This window comes from Carettochelys insculpta, chromosome 22, assembly GCF_033958435.1.
Source record: "Carettochelys insculpta isolate YL-2023 chromosome 22, ASM3395843v1, whole genome shotgun sequence".
Classification (NCBI taxonomy): Eukaryota; Metazoa; Chordata; order Testudines; family Carettochelyidae; genus Carettochelys; species Carettochelys insculpta.
This window is the reverse complement of record NC_134158.1, coordinates 11819257-11832440: the sequence shown is the minus strand read 5'-3', so window position 1 is coordinate 11832440 and position 13184 is coordinate 11819257. Positions and strand designations below refer to the sequence as shown.

Here is a 13184-nt window from a genome sequence, read left to right as displayed (position 1 = left end):
TGGTCCCTGCTGTACTGTCTCTGTGACCGGGCTTGGGGCCCCCAATTCCTTTGCCCCTGGGGCGGGGCAGCCATCCGCTTTGCCCTTGGTGGCAGGATGGGGGGAGGGGCAATTCGCTTTGCCCCCAGGGTGTGGGATGGGGGAGGGGTTGGATAGCTCTTTGCCTGCAAAATTGGGGAGGGGTTGATTTGCTCTGCCCTCGGTTGATGGGGGGAGGGGGAGGTCGCTTTGCCCCAGTCGGTGGGGCAGGGGGGTTGCTCTGCCCCCAAGAGAGTGGGGGGAGGTGTTCTGTCCTGGTTGCAGGGGGAGGGGTTTGCTGTGCTCTGACTGGCAAGGTGGGGGGGTTGTTCTGCCCCTGGGGGTGCGGGGGAGGGGTCTCTCTCTGTCTCTCAGCCCCTGGCCCGGGTGGGTGTCCTGCATAAGGGCAGTAGGGTCCCCACCTTGTCTCCCCCATAACCCCTCTCTCTCCTCTCTCCGCCCCGTTCTCGGCTGCCCTAGCTCTCTCTCTGTCTGTCTGTCTCTCCGTCGAGCTGTCTGCCTGGACCTGCAGCTGGTGCCCCTCACCCTGGCGCCAGGCCAGCCGGGGCTAATGGTACTGTGTGCTCGCGGGGCAGTGGGTGCTCCCTTCCCTGAGTCTCACCCCAGGGAGGGACTGGGCCCAGGAAGTTTGCCTTCGGGGTGGGGGTGGCTCCGGATGCCTGGGTGCTCTTGCCCAGTGCCTGGGTCCTTCTCTCTCTCTCTCTCCCTCGCACCCTGCTGTGCGAGACCAAGTTCCTCTTTGCTGGGGCGGGGGTGGGGACCCTGGGACATCGGGATGCCTCTCACAGGCTGTTTCCCCCCAGCGTGTAACCCCAGTGCCTGCCGAGCTGTGGGGCGGGGGCTGCAGCCCAAGGGGCTCCGTGTGAAGGAGTCGGCTGACTTCAAAGTGTACACCAAGGGGGCCGGCAGCGGGGATCTGAAGGTTGCTGTGAAAGGCCCGAGTGAGTGACTCCTGGCAGTGAGTGGCCACCATGGGGTGCGGGGACTGGGCAGTGTGTGGGGAGAGTGTGGGGGACTGCCCCACAAGGGGTGGGTGGGTGTGGCTGCCCCACAATGTTTGGGGTGTGTGCAGTGTATGGGGAAGACGTGGGGCTGCCCCACAAGGGGTGGAGGTCTGGGGAGGGTGTGAGGAGGGGTGGCAGCTACTCCGCAAGGGGTGTGCAGTGTGTGGTGATAGAGCAGGGTCTGCCCCACACTGACCCCATCTCCCTGCAGTGGGGCCAGAGAGCGTGAAGCAGAAGGACCTGGGGGACGGGGTGTTTTCCTTTGAGTATTTCCCCTCCCTGCCTGGGAACTACGTGGTCACCGTCACCTGGGGGGAGCAGCAGGTGCCACGCAGGTGAGAGCCCCAGGGCTGCAGGGGGAGGGGCTTGTCCCAGGGTACAGTGCTGGGCTGGGTAGGGGATGTGATGCTCCACTGCATGCTGTGGGGGATGGTGCCTGGTGCATGTGGGGGGCTGTGGGAGGGGCGTGTGAGAGCACCGGGTGCATGCGGGGGGCTGGGGGAGGGGCGTGTGAGAGGCCCGGGTGCACGCGGGGGGGGGTACCCGGTGCATGTGCGGGGATGGGGGAGGGGCGTGTGAGAGGCCCGGGTGCACGCGGGGGGGTACCCGGTGCATGTGCGGGGCTGGGGGAGGGGCGTGTGAGAGGCCCGGGTGCACGCGGGGGGGTGCCCGGTGCATGTGGGGGGCTGGGGGAGGGGCGTGTGAGAGGCCCGGGTGCACGCGGGGGGGTGCCCGGTGCATGTGGGGGGCTGGGGGAGGGGCGTGTGAGAGGCCCGGGTGCACGCGGGGGGGTGCCCGGTGCATGTGGGGGGCTGGGGGAGGGGCGTGTGAGAGGCCCGGGTGCACGCGGGGGGGTGCCCGGTGCATGTGGGGGGCTGGGGGAGGGGCGTGTGAGAGGCCCGGGTGCACGCGGGGGGGTGCCCGGTGCATGTGGGGGGCTGGGGGAGGGGTGTGTGAGAGGCCCGGGTGCACGCGGGGGGGTGCCCGGTGCATGTGGGGGGCTGGGGGAGGGGTGTGTGAGAGGCCCGGGTGCACGTGGGGGGTGCCCAGTGCATGTGGGGGGCTGGGGGAGGGGTGTGTGAGAGGCCCAGGGGCACGCGGGGGAGAACTGTTCTCAGGGCCCTATTGTAACCTTCTTCCCTGTCCCCAGCCCCTTTGAGGTGAAGGTTGGCCCTGAATGTGGCAGCCAGAAAGTACGGGCCTGGGGCCCAGGGCTGGAGGGTGGCATAGTTGGCAGGTCAGCTGACTTCGTGGTGGAGGCCATCGGGGATGATGTGGGCACACTGGGTGAGTGGGGACAGGGGTGGGGATCCCCCCAGGGCGGTGTGGGACGGGGGAGAGATGTGGGACGGGGGTGAGGTTCCCAGCTCTTGGTCCCCCCAGGGCGGTGCGGGACTGGGGGGAGATGTGGGACGGGGGTGGGGTTTCCCACTCTTGGTTCCCCCAGGGCAGTGTGGGACTGGGGGGAGATGTGGGACAGGGGTTGGGGTTCCCCGCGCTTGGTCCCCCCAGGGCGGTGTGGGACCGGGGGGAGATGTGGGACGGAGGTGGGGTTCCCCACGCTTGGTCCCCCCAGGGCGGTGTGGGACCGGGGGGAGAGGTGGGACAGGGGGTGGGGTTCCCCGTGCTTGGTTCCCCCAGGGCGGTGTGGGACTGGGGGGAGATGTGGGACGGGGGTGGGGTTCCCTGCTCTTGGTCCCCCCAGGGTGCTGTGGGACTGGGGGGAGATGTGGGATGGGGGTGGGGTTCCCCACTCTTGGTCTCCCAGGGCAGTGTGGGGGTTGTGGGGGAGGTATTTCAGGAAGCACTGGCAGGCGAAGGGGCGAGGTCTCCGGCTGGGTGGGGTGAAGTGTGAGGTGAGGGGGCCCCAGGGTAAGGGGAGGGCCAGGCCCCGATCTCAGCCCCGCTTTCCATCGCAGGGTTTTCGGTGGAGGGCCCGTCCCAAGCCCGGATCGAGTGTGACGACCGGGGCGATGGCTCGTGTGACGTGCGTTACTGGCCCCAGGAGCCAGGCGACTATGCCGTGCATGTCCTGTGCAATGGGGACGACATCCGCCATAGCCCCTTCATGGCCGAGATCCACCCTGCCCCCCCTGAGGTGCATCCAGAGAAGGTACCTGGCAGCCACATGTCTGGTGTGGGGGCCCCAAGACCCCTGAGTTCTCATCCAGGGGTGGGGCCTGGCAGCTGGGACTCCTGGGTTCTCTCCCTGGGGGTGGGGGTGAGGGCTGGCTTGTGGGGGAGTGCGGGCTGGAACTGGGCACAGGGGTCCCCACTTACCTGTGCCCACAGGTGAAAGCCCATGGACCAGGTCTGGAGAAGACCGGGGTTGCCATCAACAAGCCAGCTGAGTTCACAGTGGATGCCAGGAGTGGGGGCAAGGCCCCCCTCAAGGTGCAAGTGCAGGTGAGGAGAGGGGTGCTGGGCGAGACTGGTTCTGGAGGGGCTTGGGGAGTTCACACAAGCACTGGGTGGATCCCTGCCCTGTCTCTGGGACAGGGGTGCAGCTGGCTGGTGGGGGAGCAGCTGGGCCAGCCAACAGCATGGAGGGGAAGGGGTCCAGCAACTGGAGGGAACAGCAGCTGACTCTTTATGCCCCCCAGGACATGGAGGGTGCCCCTGGGGAGGGCTTGCGGTGGGGGGGCGGCAGTGGGGGGCTGACGCACTGTGCCCCCAGGACGCTTAGAGCACCGCTGGAGGTGGGGACTGACACGCCATGCCCCCAGGACTCGGAGGGCACCCCGCTGGAGGTGGGGGGCTGGCAGTGGGGGCTGACGGGGAGGGCACCCCGCTGGAGGTGGGGGGCTGGCAGTGGGGGCTGACGGGGAGGGCGCCCCGCTGGAGGTGGGGGGCTGGCAGTGGGGGCTGACGGGGAGGGCGCCCCGCTGGAGGTGGGGGGCTGGCAGTGGGGGCTGACGGGGAGAGCGCCCCACTGGAGGTGGGGCTGACGTGCTGTGCCCTCAGGACACGGAGGGCACCCTGCTGGAGGTGGGGGGCTGGCAGTGGGGGCTGACGCGGAGGGCGCCCCGCTGGAGGTGGGGGGCTGGCAGTGGGGGCTGACGCGGAGGGCGCCCCGCTGGAGGTGGGGGGCTGGAGGTGGGGCTGACATACTGTGCCCTCAGGATGCGGAGGGCGCCCCGCTGGAGGTGGGGGGCTGGCAGTGGGGGCTGACGCGGAGGGCGCCCCGCTGGATGTGGGGGGCTGGAGGTGGGGCTGACGTGCTGTGCCCTCAGGACGCGGAGGGCACCCCACTGGAGGTGGGGGTGCGGGACAACGGGGATGGCACCTACAGCTGCTCCTACGTGCCCAAGAAGGCAGTGAAACACACAGCCCTGGTGTCCTGGGGGGGCGTCAACATCCCCAGCAGCCCCTTCCGCGTGAGTGGGGCTGGGAGGTAGCCTGGGAGGGCCTGGGGGAGGGGTGCCCCAGGGGTTGGGGGGGGCAAACCCTGGGGTGGGGGGGCAGCTGTGCATAATGATGGGGCAGGTGCGAGTAGTGGCACACCCTGCAGGGACCCCAGGCCAGGGGGCAGGGTGGGGGGCAGTTGCTCGGGGTGACAGGTGTGGGGAGAGGCACCTCAGAGAGGCGGGGGGGAGGGAGGCACCTGGGGGGGCGGTTGCCCAGGGTGATGGGCGCGGGGGGGAGAGGCGCCCGGGGGTGGGGCGGGCGCCTGGGGTGACGGGCCGGGCCTAGACAGGCAGGCAGCCTTGTCCCAGAGCGTCCCAGTCCGACCAGGTTGACCATAGCAACAAGCCAGGCCCACCCGGGGTTGAGGCAACTGGCTGAAATAGTCCCCCTCCCGGTGAACCTGGCACAGGCCGGACCCCTGGTTCTCCCTCGGGGAGGGGGCAGGGAGTGGGGGGGGGCCCGGACCCCTGGTTCTCCCTCGGGGAGGGGGCGGGGAGTGGAGGCGGCAGAGCTGTGCATACTACAGCAGCAACCGGGGGTGCCGTGCTGCACACCCCCAGCAAGGGCCCGTCTGCCCCCCAGGTTGGCGTGGGGGCCGGCAGCCACCCACACAAGGTGAAGGTGCACGGACCCGGCGTGGCCAAGACCGGCCTCAAGGCGCACGAGGCCACCTACTTCACCGTGGACTGCACGGAGGCCGGGCAGGGTGAGCCTGGGGGGCAGGGCAAGTGCTCAAGGGGGCAGGTACTACTGGGGACCAGGGGGCTGCTGAGGTGGGGTGAGTGCTGATGGGTGTGTTTGGGGATGGAGGTAGTGCTGGGGGAGGCCTGGGGGGTAGGGAGTGAGTGCCAGCAGGGTGTGGGGCTGCAGGGCAACCGGGGAGAGGGACAGGGGTCCCTGGAGGGTCTTTGGTAAGGGTGAGCACCAAGGAGGGCAGTGGGGCTGCAGGGTGACCAGGGTTTGGGGGGGCGCTGATGCCTCTGGCCCTGACCCCCCAGGTGATGTGAGCATTGGGATCAAGTGCGCGCCAGGCGTGGTGGGGCCAGCTGAGGCTGACATCGACTTTGATATCATCCGCAATGACAATGACACCTTCACCGTGCGGTACACACCCCGTGGGCCTGGCACCTACACCATCATGGTGCTCTTTGCCGAGCAGGTGTGGAGAGTGGGTCGTGTGGGTCAGGGGGCTCTGTCTCGAGGGGCATAGGGTAGTGGGGGCTCTGATCCAGAAGGGAGCGAGGGGCTGTGTGGGGTTCTGTCAGGAGTGGCAGAGTGGGTCTCTAGTGAACATGGAATGGGGGGGCTTTGTTGGGGGGCATGGAACAGTGGGGGCTCTATCTGGGAGGGGTGTGGGGCACTGGGAGGGGCTCTGTCTCGGAGCATGTGTCAGCAGGGGGCTCTGACACAGAAGGGAATGGTGGGCTGTGTGGGGCTCTGTCCTGCGGGGAAGTGTGGGGAGTCACAGGGCTCTATCCAGAGCAGGGGAGCATGTGGATTTGTCGCTTGGCTACCTGCTTCCCCTAGGCCACCCCCACCAGCCCCATCCGCATCAAGGTGGACCCATCACACGATGCCAGCAAGGTGAAGGCTGAGGGACCAGGGCTGAGCCGCACGGGTGAGTTGGGTGGCACTGTGGGCAAGGGTGGGTGTTCTGTCTGGGGAGCTTGCAGGGACATATACCCACTGACTACTTGCGCCTCCCCTGGCAGGTGTGGAACTAGGCAAACCCACCCACTTCACGGTGAATGCCAAGGCCGGGGGCCGGGCCCCCCTGGATGTGCAGTTTTCTGGGCCAGCCAAGGGCGAGGTGGTGCGGGACTCTGAGGTGATCGACAACCATGATGGGACCCACACTGTGAAATACACCCCTGTGCAGCAGGTACGGGGAGTTTCTGGGGATCCCCGTGGGGCTGGGGCCAGGTCCAGGGGATGTGGCTATCTTGGCCCTTTGCAGGGGCCCAGCCTCCTGGGACCCCACCTCTCTGAGCCTCCAGAAGCCTGGCTGAGCCCTGGGTCCTTCCCCACCCCCAAGGGAATGACATGCCTTGCTGTCCCATGTCGAGCTTGCAGACTGTGAGCCAGCCCAGCCCCAAGGGCCTGGCCCTTCTTGTGCCCGCTGGCCCTCGCCCCTGGCAGTCACACCTGGGATAGGAGCAGACTGCTCCTACTAGCTAGACCCTGCGGTAACACCGGGAAACCGAGGCACACGGGCAGTGTCCACCAATAAGGCAACGAGTGTTCCCCCTTGGCCCCACAGGGTAACCTGGGTGTGGCTGTGACCTATGGCGGAGACCACATCCCCAAGAGCCCCTTTGGTGTGGCTGTGGCCCCCAGCCTGGACCTCAGCAAGATCAAGATCTCTGGCCTGGCTGATAGTAGGTATCTGGGCAGGGCAGGGCAGGCAGGGCAGGCTGGGCACTGCCAGAGCAGCCCAATGTGGGGGCTGAGCACGGGGTGGGTGCTGGTCCTGCCTACCAGCAGACTGCAGGGGAGGGGCCAAGCAAGGGGCTGGGGCGGGGCGGGGCGGGGCTGGCCCTGCCCCATGGCAGGTAGCAGGGCAGGGGAGGAGCAGGTGGCACAGCAGGGCTGCGAATGCTCGGCTCCAGTGCAGAGTGGTGAATCTGGCAGCTGGGGGAAGGGGTCCAGCAGGGCAGAAGCCCTGGGGTGGCACAGGGCAGGGCATGTGCTGGCCCTGGGCTCAAGGCTCTCCCTCTCCCTGCAGAAGTGGAGGCTGGCAAGGACCAGGAGTTCACGGTCAGGTGCAAGGGGGCCGGCGGGCAGGGCAAGGTGGCAGCCAAGGTTGCAGGCCCCTCAGGCAAGCCGGTGGCCTGCAAAGTGGAGCCAGGCCTGAGCCCTGACAACACCGTGGTGAAGTTCATCCCACGGGAGGAGGGCCCCTATGAGGTGCAGGTGACCTACGACGGGGCCCCTGTGCCCGGCAGCCCCTTCCCTGTGGAGGCTGTGCCGCCCACCAACCCCTCAAAGGTGTGTGCACCCCACATGGTCCTGCCAGGGCACCGGGCTGTCCCCTGCCTGCCCACCCGCCTGCCTGGTGGGGGAGGGCAAGGGGCCGGGCTCCACGTCGCCAGGGTGGGCAGGAGCATGGGGGTGGGGCTGGGGCTGGGGGCAGGGTGGGAGCCTGGTGGGGGTGGGGCGAGGTTTGTTCCCGAGCAGGACTAGGAGCAGGGGGAGGCATGGCCCCAGTGGTGGGGGAAGAGGAGGTGTGCCTCTGGTGGGGGGGAACACTGGGGGTGTGGCAAGGTGGGGCTCCAGTGGGAAGGGGCTGGGACAAGGTGGGGTCCGGTGGGGGGAACTGGGGGTGGGGCAAGACCAGGATCCAGTGGGGTGGAAGTGGTGGGGTGAGACGTACCCCTTACCATTTCCTGCCTCTTCAGGTCAAGGCCTATGGGCCAGGGCTGCAGGGTGGACAGGCTGGCGTGCCTGCTCCCTTTACCATCGACACGAAGGGGGCTGGCCCTGGGGGCCTGGGTCTGACGGTGGAGGGGCCCTGCGAGGCTAAGATTGAGTGCCTGGACAATGGGGATGGCACCTGCTCCGTCTCCTACCTGCCCACTGAGCCAGGCGACTACAACATCAACATCCTCTTTGCGGAGGCCCACGTGCCCGGCTCGCCCTTCCACGCCACCGTGCGGCCCCGCTTCGACCCCTCCAAGGTGACCTGCTCGGGGCCGGGTCTGGAGTGCGCCACGGCCGGCCAACCAGGCCAGTTCCACGTGGACTGCTCACGGGCTGGAAGTGCCGAGCTCACCATTGAGATCATATCGGAGGGCGGGGTGCAGGCCGAGGTGCGGGTGCAGGACAACGGGGATGGCACCTACACCATAGCCTACACACCGCGCTGCTCCGGCACCTACACCATCACCATCAAGTACGGCGGGCAGCCCGTGCCCCACTTCCCCAGCAAGCTGCAGGTGCAGCCTGCCCTGGACACCACCGCTGTCAAGGTCTATGGGCCAGGCGTGGAGGGCGAAGGTCAGCCAGGGAAGTGGCCGTGGGGGGCAAGGCCAGGGTGGGGCGAGGGAGCAGCTGCAGCGCGGAAGGCCAGGACATGGGGGGAGGAGTGCGAAGCGGCTGCGCCCGGCTGTGTGGGGCAAGGGGATGGCTCTGTCTCTGGATGGGGTTGTGCCTGGGAGGCCCCTCCACGTAGTGCGCAGTGGGGGACTGACTCGGCCTCCCTCTGCTGCAGGTGTGTTCCGGGAGGCTACGACAGAGTTCAGCGTGGACGCTCGGGCGCTTGGTACGGCCGGGGGCCCCCACGTCAAGGCCAGGGTGTCCAACCCCTCCGGAAACCTGACGGAGGCCTTCGTGCAGGACCATGGTGATGGCACATACCACGTGGAGTATACACCCTATGAGGACGGTGAGCACTGTGCCAAGGTGGGGGATGGGCAGGGGACGGGGTCCAGCCCCCCTGATCTCCCTCTCCCCTGGCAGGTGTCCACTCGGTCGATGTGAGCTACAATGGGCACCCTGTGCCCAAGAGCCCCTTCCGTGTGCCGGTGAGCGAGGGCTGTGACCCCAGCCGCGTGAGAGTGCATGGCCCAGGCCTGCAGAGCGGCACCACGAGCCAGCCCAACCGCTTCACTGTGGAGACCAGGTGAGGGGCTGGAGCCGGGGCTGGAGCCAGGCACTGCTGCTCTGACTCCATCCCTCCCCCAGCCACTGTGCCTGCCATGCTTCTGTAATACTGGAGGTTTTCCGAGCACAGCGGGAGAGCCAAACCAGGCGAACGGCTTAACACAGGACCCCTGACAGCCCAGACTGGGACCCCTCCACTACAAGGCACCAAACGCCTCACGCTGAGCATGGCTGTGTCCCCATTGGCCAGCCAGACGTCACGCCAGCAATTCCCTCACACACTCCAGCTGCCCGTGTGCCACGGCCCGTCCCCACTACCCACTGAGGAGAGGCTTTGGAAACCACTTGCACCAAATCCACATAGGTTCCTCCAGCCGCATCGCAAGGTCAATGCATACCTCAGATCTCACCCACAGAGCACGCTGGGCCAACCCTTTAAAACTTAACATCTAAGGGGTTATGAAGAAAAAGAAGTTAAGAACAGGGTGAGAGTGATATTGTTAAAGTAATCGAATTCCATGCACTGGTCACAAGCGCTTGGTGCAGGCTGCAGCAGATGGAATGAGCTGCTCTCTTACAAGTCTCTGGAGTACCTCCTTTGTTAGGATGGGCCAGCCATGCTTGCGAGCTCAGCTCACACCAGCGATGCTCCTGAAGCGAGGAGCTGGAATGAAGACGAGGATGGAGGAAGCTCAGGGTCCCCTTTATCCCCTTGCCCACATGGAGGGAATTCCATTGTTCATCCTGTGGGAAAGCCCGTCTGAGATGGAGCCTGTCCAGGAGCAGGTCACCTGTCCACGTCCTTTTCGGGCAATGGGCCATTGCCTGTCTCCGGGGTTACATGTCCCCAGCCCAACTCCTCCGCTGTGGCTTGGAGTCTGATAAGGTCCTTCCGCTGCCAAGTGCGGCTGCACCTGGCTAAGGGACATTTCTCAGCAGGTTGCCAGGCCTCCTGTTGTGGTCTCCCAGACACAATAGACACCTCACAGGGCCCCCTTGGCACGGGGGTTGGAGCAAACCTGGCATGGTGGCTGCAACAGTGGTTTGCATGTTCCTCTAAAAATCCAGTAATGTCACAGCTTCCCTGCTCTGCCCTGCCTTACCCACGGTAGTGGCTCTGCCCTGGCTGCAGCTTTCACTGTGGATTTCTCTCCTTCCTTGTCTAGGGGTGCCGGCACTGGGGGCCTGGGACTGGCTGTGGAGGGCCCCTCTGAAGCCAAGATGTCCTGCACTGATAACAAGGATGGGAGCTGCTCAGTGGAATACATCCCCTACGAACCCGGTACCTACAGCCTCAATGTCACCTATGGCGGTCACCAAGTGCCAGGTATGGGCACAGGGAGTGGCAGGGCTGGGCCAGCAGGTGCTGTGGGAGGGGCTGGGAAGGAGCTGCGGAAGGGACTGCCCCAGTGTGGCTGGGGTGGGAGGGACCGGGCTAGGGGATGGGCTTTAGGGGCACAGAGCCTCACCACCTCCTCCCTGCAGGGAGCCCATTCCAGGTGCCGGTGCAGGATGTGGTGGATCCATCCAAGGTGGTGTGTTCAGGGCCAGGGCTGACGCCAGGAGTTGTGCGGGCCAGTGTGCCCCAGTCCTTCTCTGTGGACACCAGCCAGGCAGGCGTGGCCCCTCTGCAGGTCAAGGTGCAGGGTCCCAAAGGTGAGTGGCTGCCTGGGGGAGGGGCCAGAAGCCAGGGGCCAGGATCCCTCCAGTCCCTGACCCTGGTGTCTCCCTGCCCCAGGCATACTGGAGCCAGTGGATGTGGTGAGCACCAACGAGGGCACCCAGACGGTGAGCTATGTGCCCAGTCGTGAGGGGCCCTACAGCATCTCCGTGCACTATGGAGACCAGGAGGTGCCACGCAGGTACGGGGCTGGGGTTGCAGTTGCAGCTGGGCATGAGGGGGACGGGGGAGGCTTGGCAATATGGCTGAGCTAGGGCGGGGGCTGGGCAGTAGTGCCGGGCTGGTGTGGGGCTGGGGCGGAGCGTGGAGCGGGGAGGAGGGCTGTGCAGCAGTGCTGGGGCTGGAGCTGCGGCCGAGTGTGTGTGTGTCGGGAAGGGGGCAGCTGGGGCTGGGTGGAGATAGGGAGTCTGGCAGGGTTTGCCTGGGGGCAGCCATCCAGCACCGCCTTCACCTCACTTGGCACTGATACACCCTTTCTCCAGCCCCTTCAAGGTGAAGGTTCTGCCCACACATGATGCCAGTAAGGTGAAGGCCAGTGGGCCCGGACTCAATACCACCGGAGTGCCTGCCAGCCTACCCGTGGAGTTCACTATTGATGCCACAGATGCCGGCGAGGGGCTGCTGGCTGTGCAGATCACGGTGAGTGGGGCGGAGCGGGAGCTGCCAGCCATGCAGGGCTATAATATTTTGCAGGTTTTTGGGCACAGCTAAGGGAACCAATCCTGGGCAAAGTGCTTCAAACCAGGCTACTTACAGCCCAGCCTGGAATTTCCTTCCCACTAAGACAAAGCAATCAGCCACAAAGGTCCCTCTTCCAGCCCCACTGGCCAGCCAGAAGCCACACAAGCAAACCCAGCAATTCTCCAGCCACTCCTAATGCCCAGCTAGCAACCCTCCTACTCATGTGAGGGGCTGGGAAAGCCTATTTCACCAGCTCCACTCAGACTCTTCCAGGCCCCAAAGGGACCAGCCGCATTCCCAGGTCAATGCATACCTAGATCTGACCCAAACCAGCATGCCGTGTCAGTCCTTTAGCATCTAACATCGAAAGCTTATTAATAAAGAAAGAGCAGCTGAGAGAGAGAAATTGTTGAAGTGGTATGTTGCACACGTCAGTTACAGCTGTTGATGCTGGCTGGCCGGCAGCGTAATGTGCTGCTTTCTTGAAAGTCTCTGAAGATACACCCTGTGAGGGATGGGCCTCTCACTTCACACCGGCTTAGTTCATGTGGACACAGACCCAAGATGGTCACTGCCTTGTGGAGGGAGAAAGTCCTTTCTTCTTCCACAGGCAATGGAGGGTCACTAGCCCACGTGGGCTGCTGTGGCACTCTGCTATTGGTCGTTGGCTTAGCCAGCACGTCCCAGTCCAGTTCCATAAAATGTGGAATCGAGTCTGGGTAGCTGGTCTCTGTGTTTTTGTTCAGCCCCCATCACCTGACTGGGGGATGGTCACAGCTCCCATAGTGAATCTCAGCCCTCAAACATTTCTAGTTTAGGTGTAAAGCCACTGTGTATAATCACATGCAAAGCTGGCACAAATGACGTAAACACCCAGGGCACTACCAGCCTTCTTTAGACTGTCCCCCGGCACAAGATTTGGTGCAAACCTAGTAGAGTGCTCACAGAAATGGTTTTATACTTGTAAAAATCCAATAATATCATAAGGGCCCACAGAGTGGGGGGGGGGCCTCTAGGAGAAGGGGGTGGGGGGGATCTGCTGACTGTGCAGGGTCCGATGAGCTGGGGGGAGGGGGCCTGCCAAGGTTGGGAGGCGGGGGTCTGATGGCTGTGGAGGACCTGGTGAGTGGAGGGGTGGTTTCGGCGGGGGGGGGGGGCAGGCAGGGCCCAGTGAGTGTGGGAGGGGCTTCTCAGGGCAGGGGGGCTGCTGGCCGTGCAAGGCCCAGGGTCTGGGGTGCAGGGAGCTATTGCTGGCCATGCAGGGGGTGGGGGGTGGGCCAGGGCCTGTCCTCTTTTTCACCTGCTGCACCCTGATTCCCCCAGGACCCGGAGGGGAAGCCCAAGAAGGCCACGATCCGGGACAACCAGGATGGCACCTACACAGTTTCCTATGTGCCGGACACGACTGGCCGCTACACCATCCTCATTAAGTACGGGGGGGACGAGATCCCCTACTCGCCCTACCGCATCCGCGCCTTGCCTGCCGGCGATGCCAGCAAGTGCACGGTCACCGGTGAGCTGCAGGGGGGGTCTGGGGGAGTGGGGGGCACACCCTCACACTGCCACACACCACCTGCTTCGGCAGCCGCGGGCGGGCGGGCGTGTGTGTGACCCCTGTCTCACCTGAACTCTCCTCGCTTCTCTGCCCCTCACGTAGTGTCCATCGGAGGTCACGGGCTCGGTAAGCAGCCGCTGCACCCACTCCCTGCATGGCTGCTGGCTGCTGGCCGGGGGCTGCATGGCTGGTGGGGGCGGGGTTGGGCAGGACA

General features: G+C 65.5%; 1 protein-coding gene across 5 annotated transcripts in view; it reads left to right on the top strand.

Annotated features, from left to right (window-relative positions):
- Positions 1-13184, top strand: part of FLNA (filamin A) — a 33942-nt gene that overhangs the window by 10521 nt on the left and 10237 nt on the right. For 3 of the 5 annotated variants that reach the window (XM_075016672.1, XM_075016674.1, XM_075016675.1), the window contains 21 exons: positions 843-980; positions 1255-1378; positions 2194-2330; positions 2963-3156; positions 3336-3449; positions 4277-4420; positions 5034-5157; positions 5450-5610; positions 5979-6069; positions 6164-6333; positions 6712-6829; positions 7177-7439; positions 7850-8447; positions 8662-8835; positions 8910-9072; positions 10220-10380; positions 10539-10709; positions 10792-10915; positions 11217-11373; positions 12739-12928; positions 13073-13096. In XM_075016672.1, the coding sequence (XP_074872773.1) occupies positions 843-980; positions 1255-1378; positions 2194-2330; positions 2963-3156; positions 3336-3449; positions 4277-4420; positions 5034-5157; positions 5450-5610; positions 5979-6069; positions 6164-6333; positions 6712-6829; positions 7177-7439; positions 7850-8447; positions 8662-8835; positions 8910-9072; positions 10220-10380; positions 10539-10709; positions 10792-10915; positions 11217-11373; positions 12739-12928; positions 13073-13096 (3540 nt within the window). Of the gene's footprint in view, positions 1-376; positions 593-842; positions 981-1254; positions 1379-2193; positions 2331-2962; positions 3157-3335; positions 3450-4276; positions 4421-5033; positions 5158-5449; positions 5611-5978; positions 6070-6163; positions 6334-6711; positions 6830-7176; positions 7440-7849; positions 8448-8661; positions 8836-8909; positions 9073-10219; positions 10381-10538; positions 10710-10791; positions 10916-11216; positions 11374-12738; positions 12929-13072; positions 13097-13184 lie in introns of those variants that run through there. The other 2 variants (XM_075016676.1, XM_075016673.1) reach the window with 2 other exon arrangements.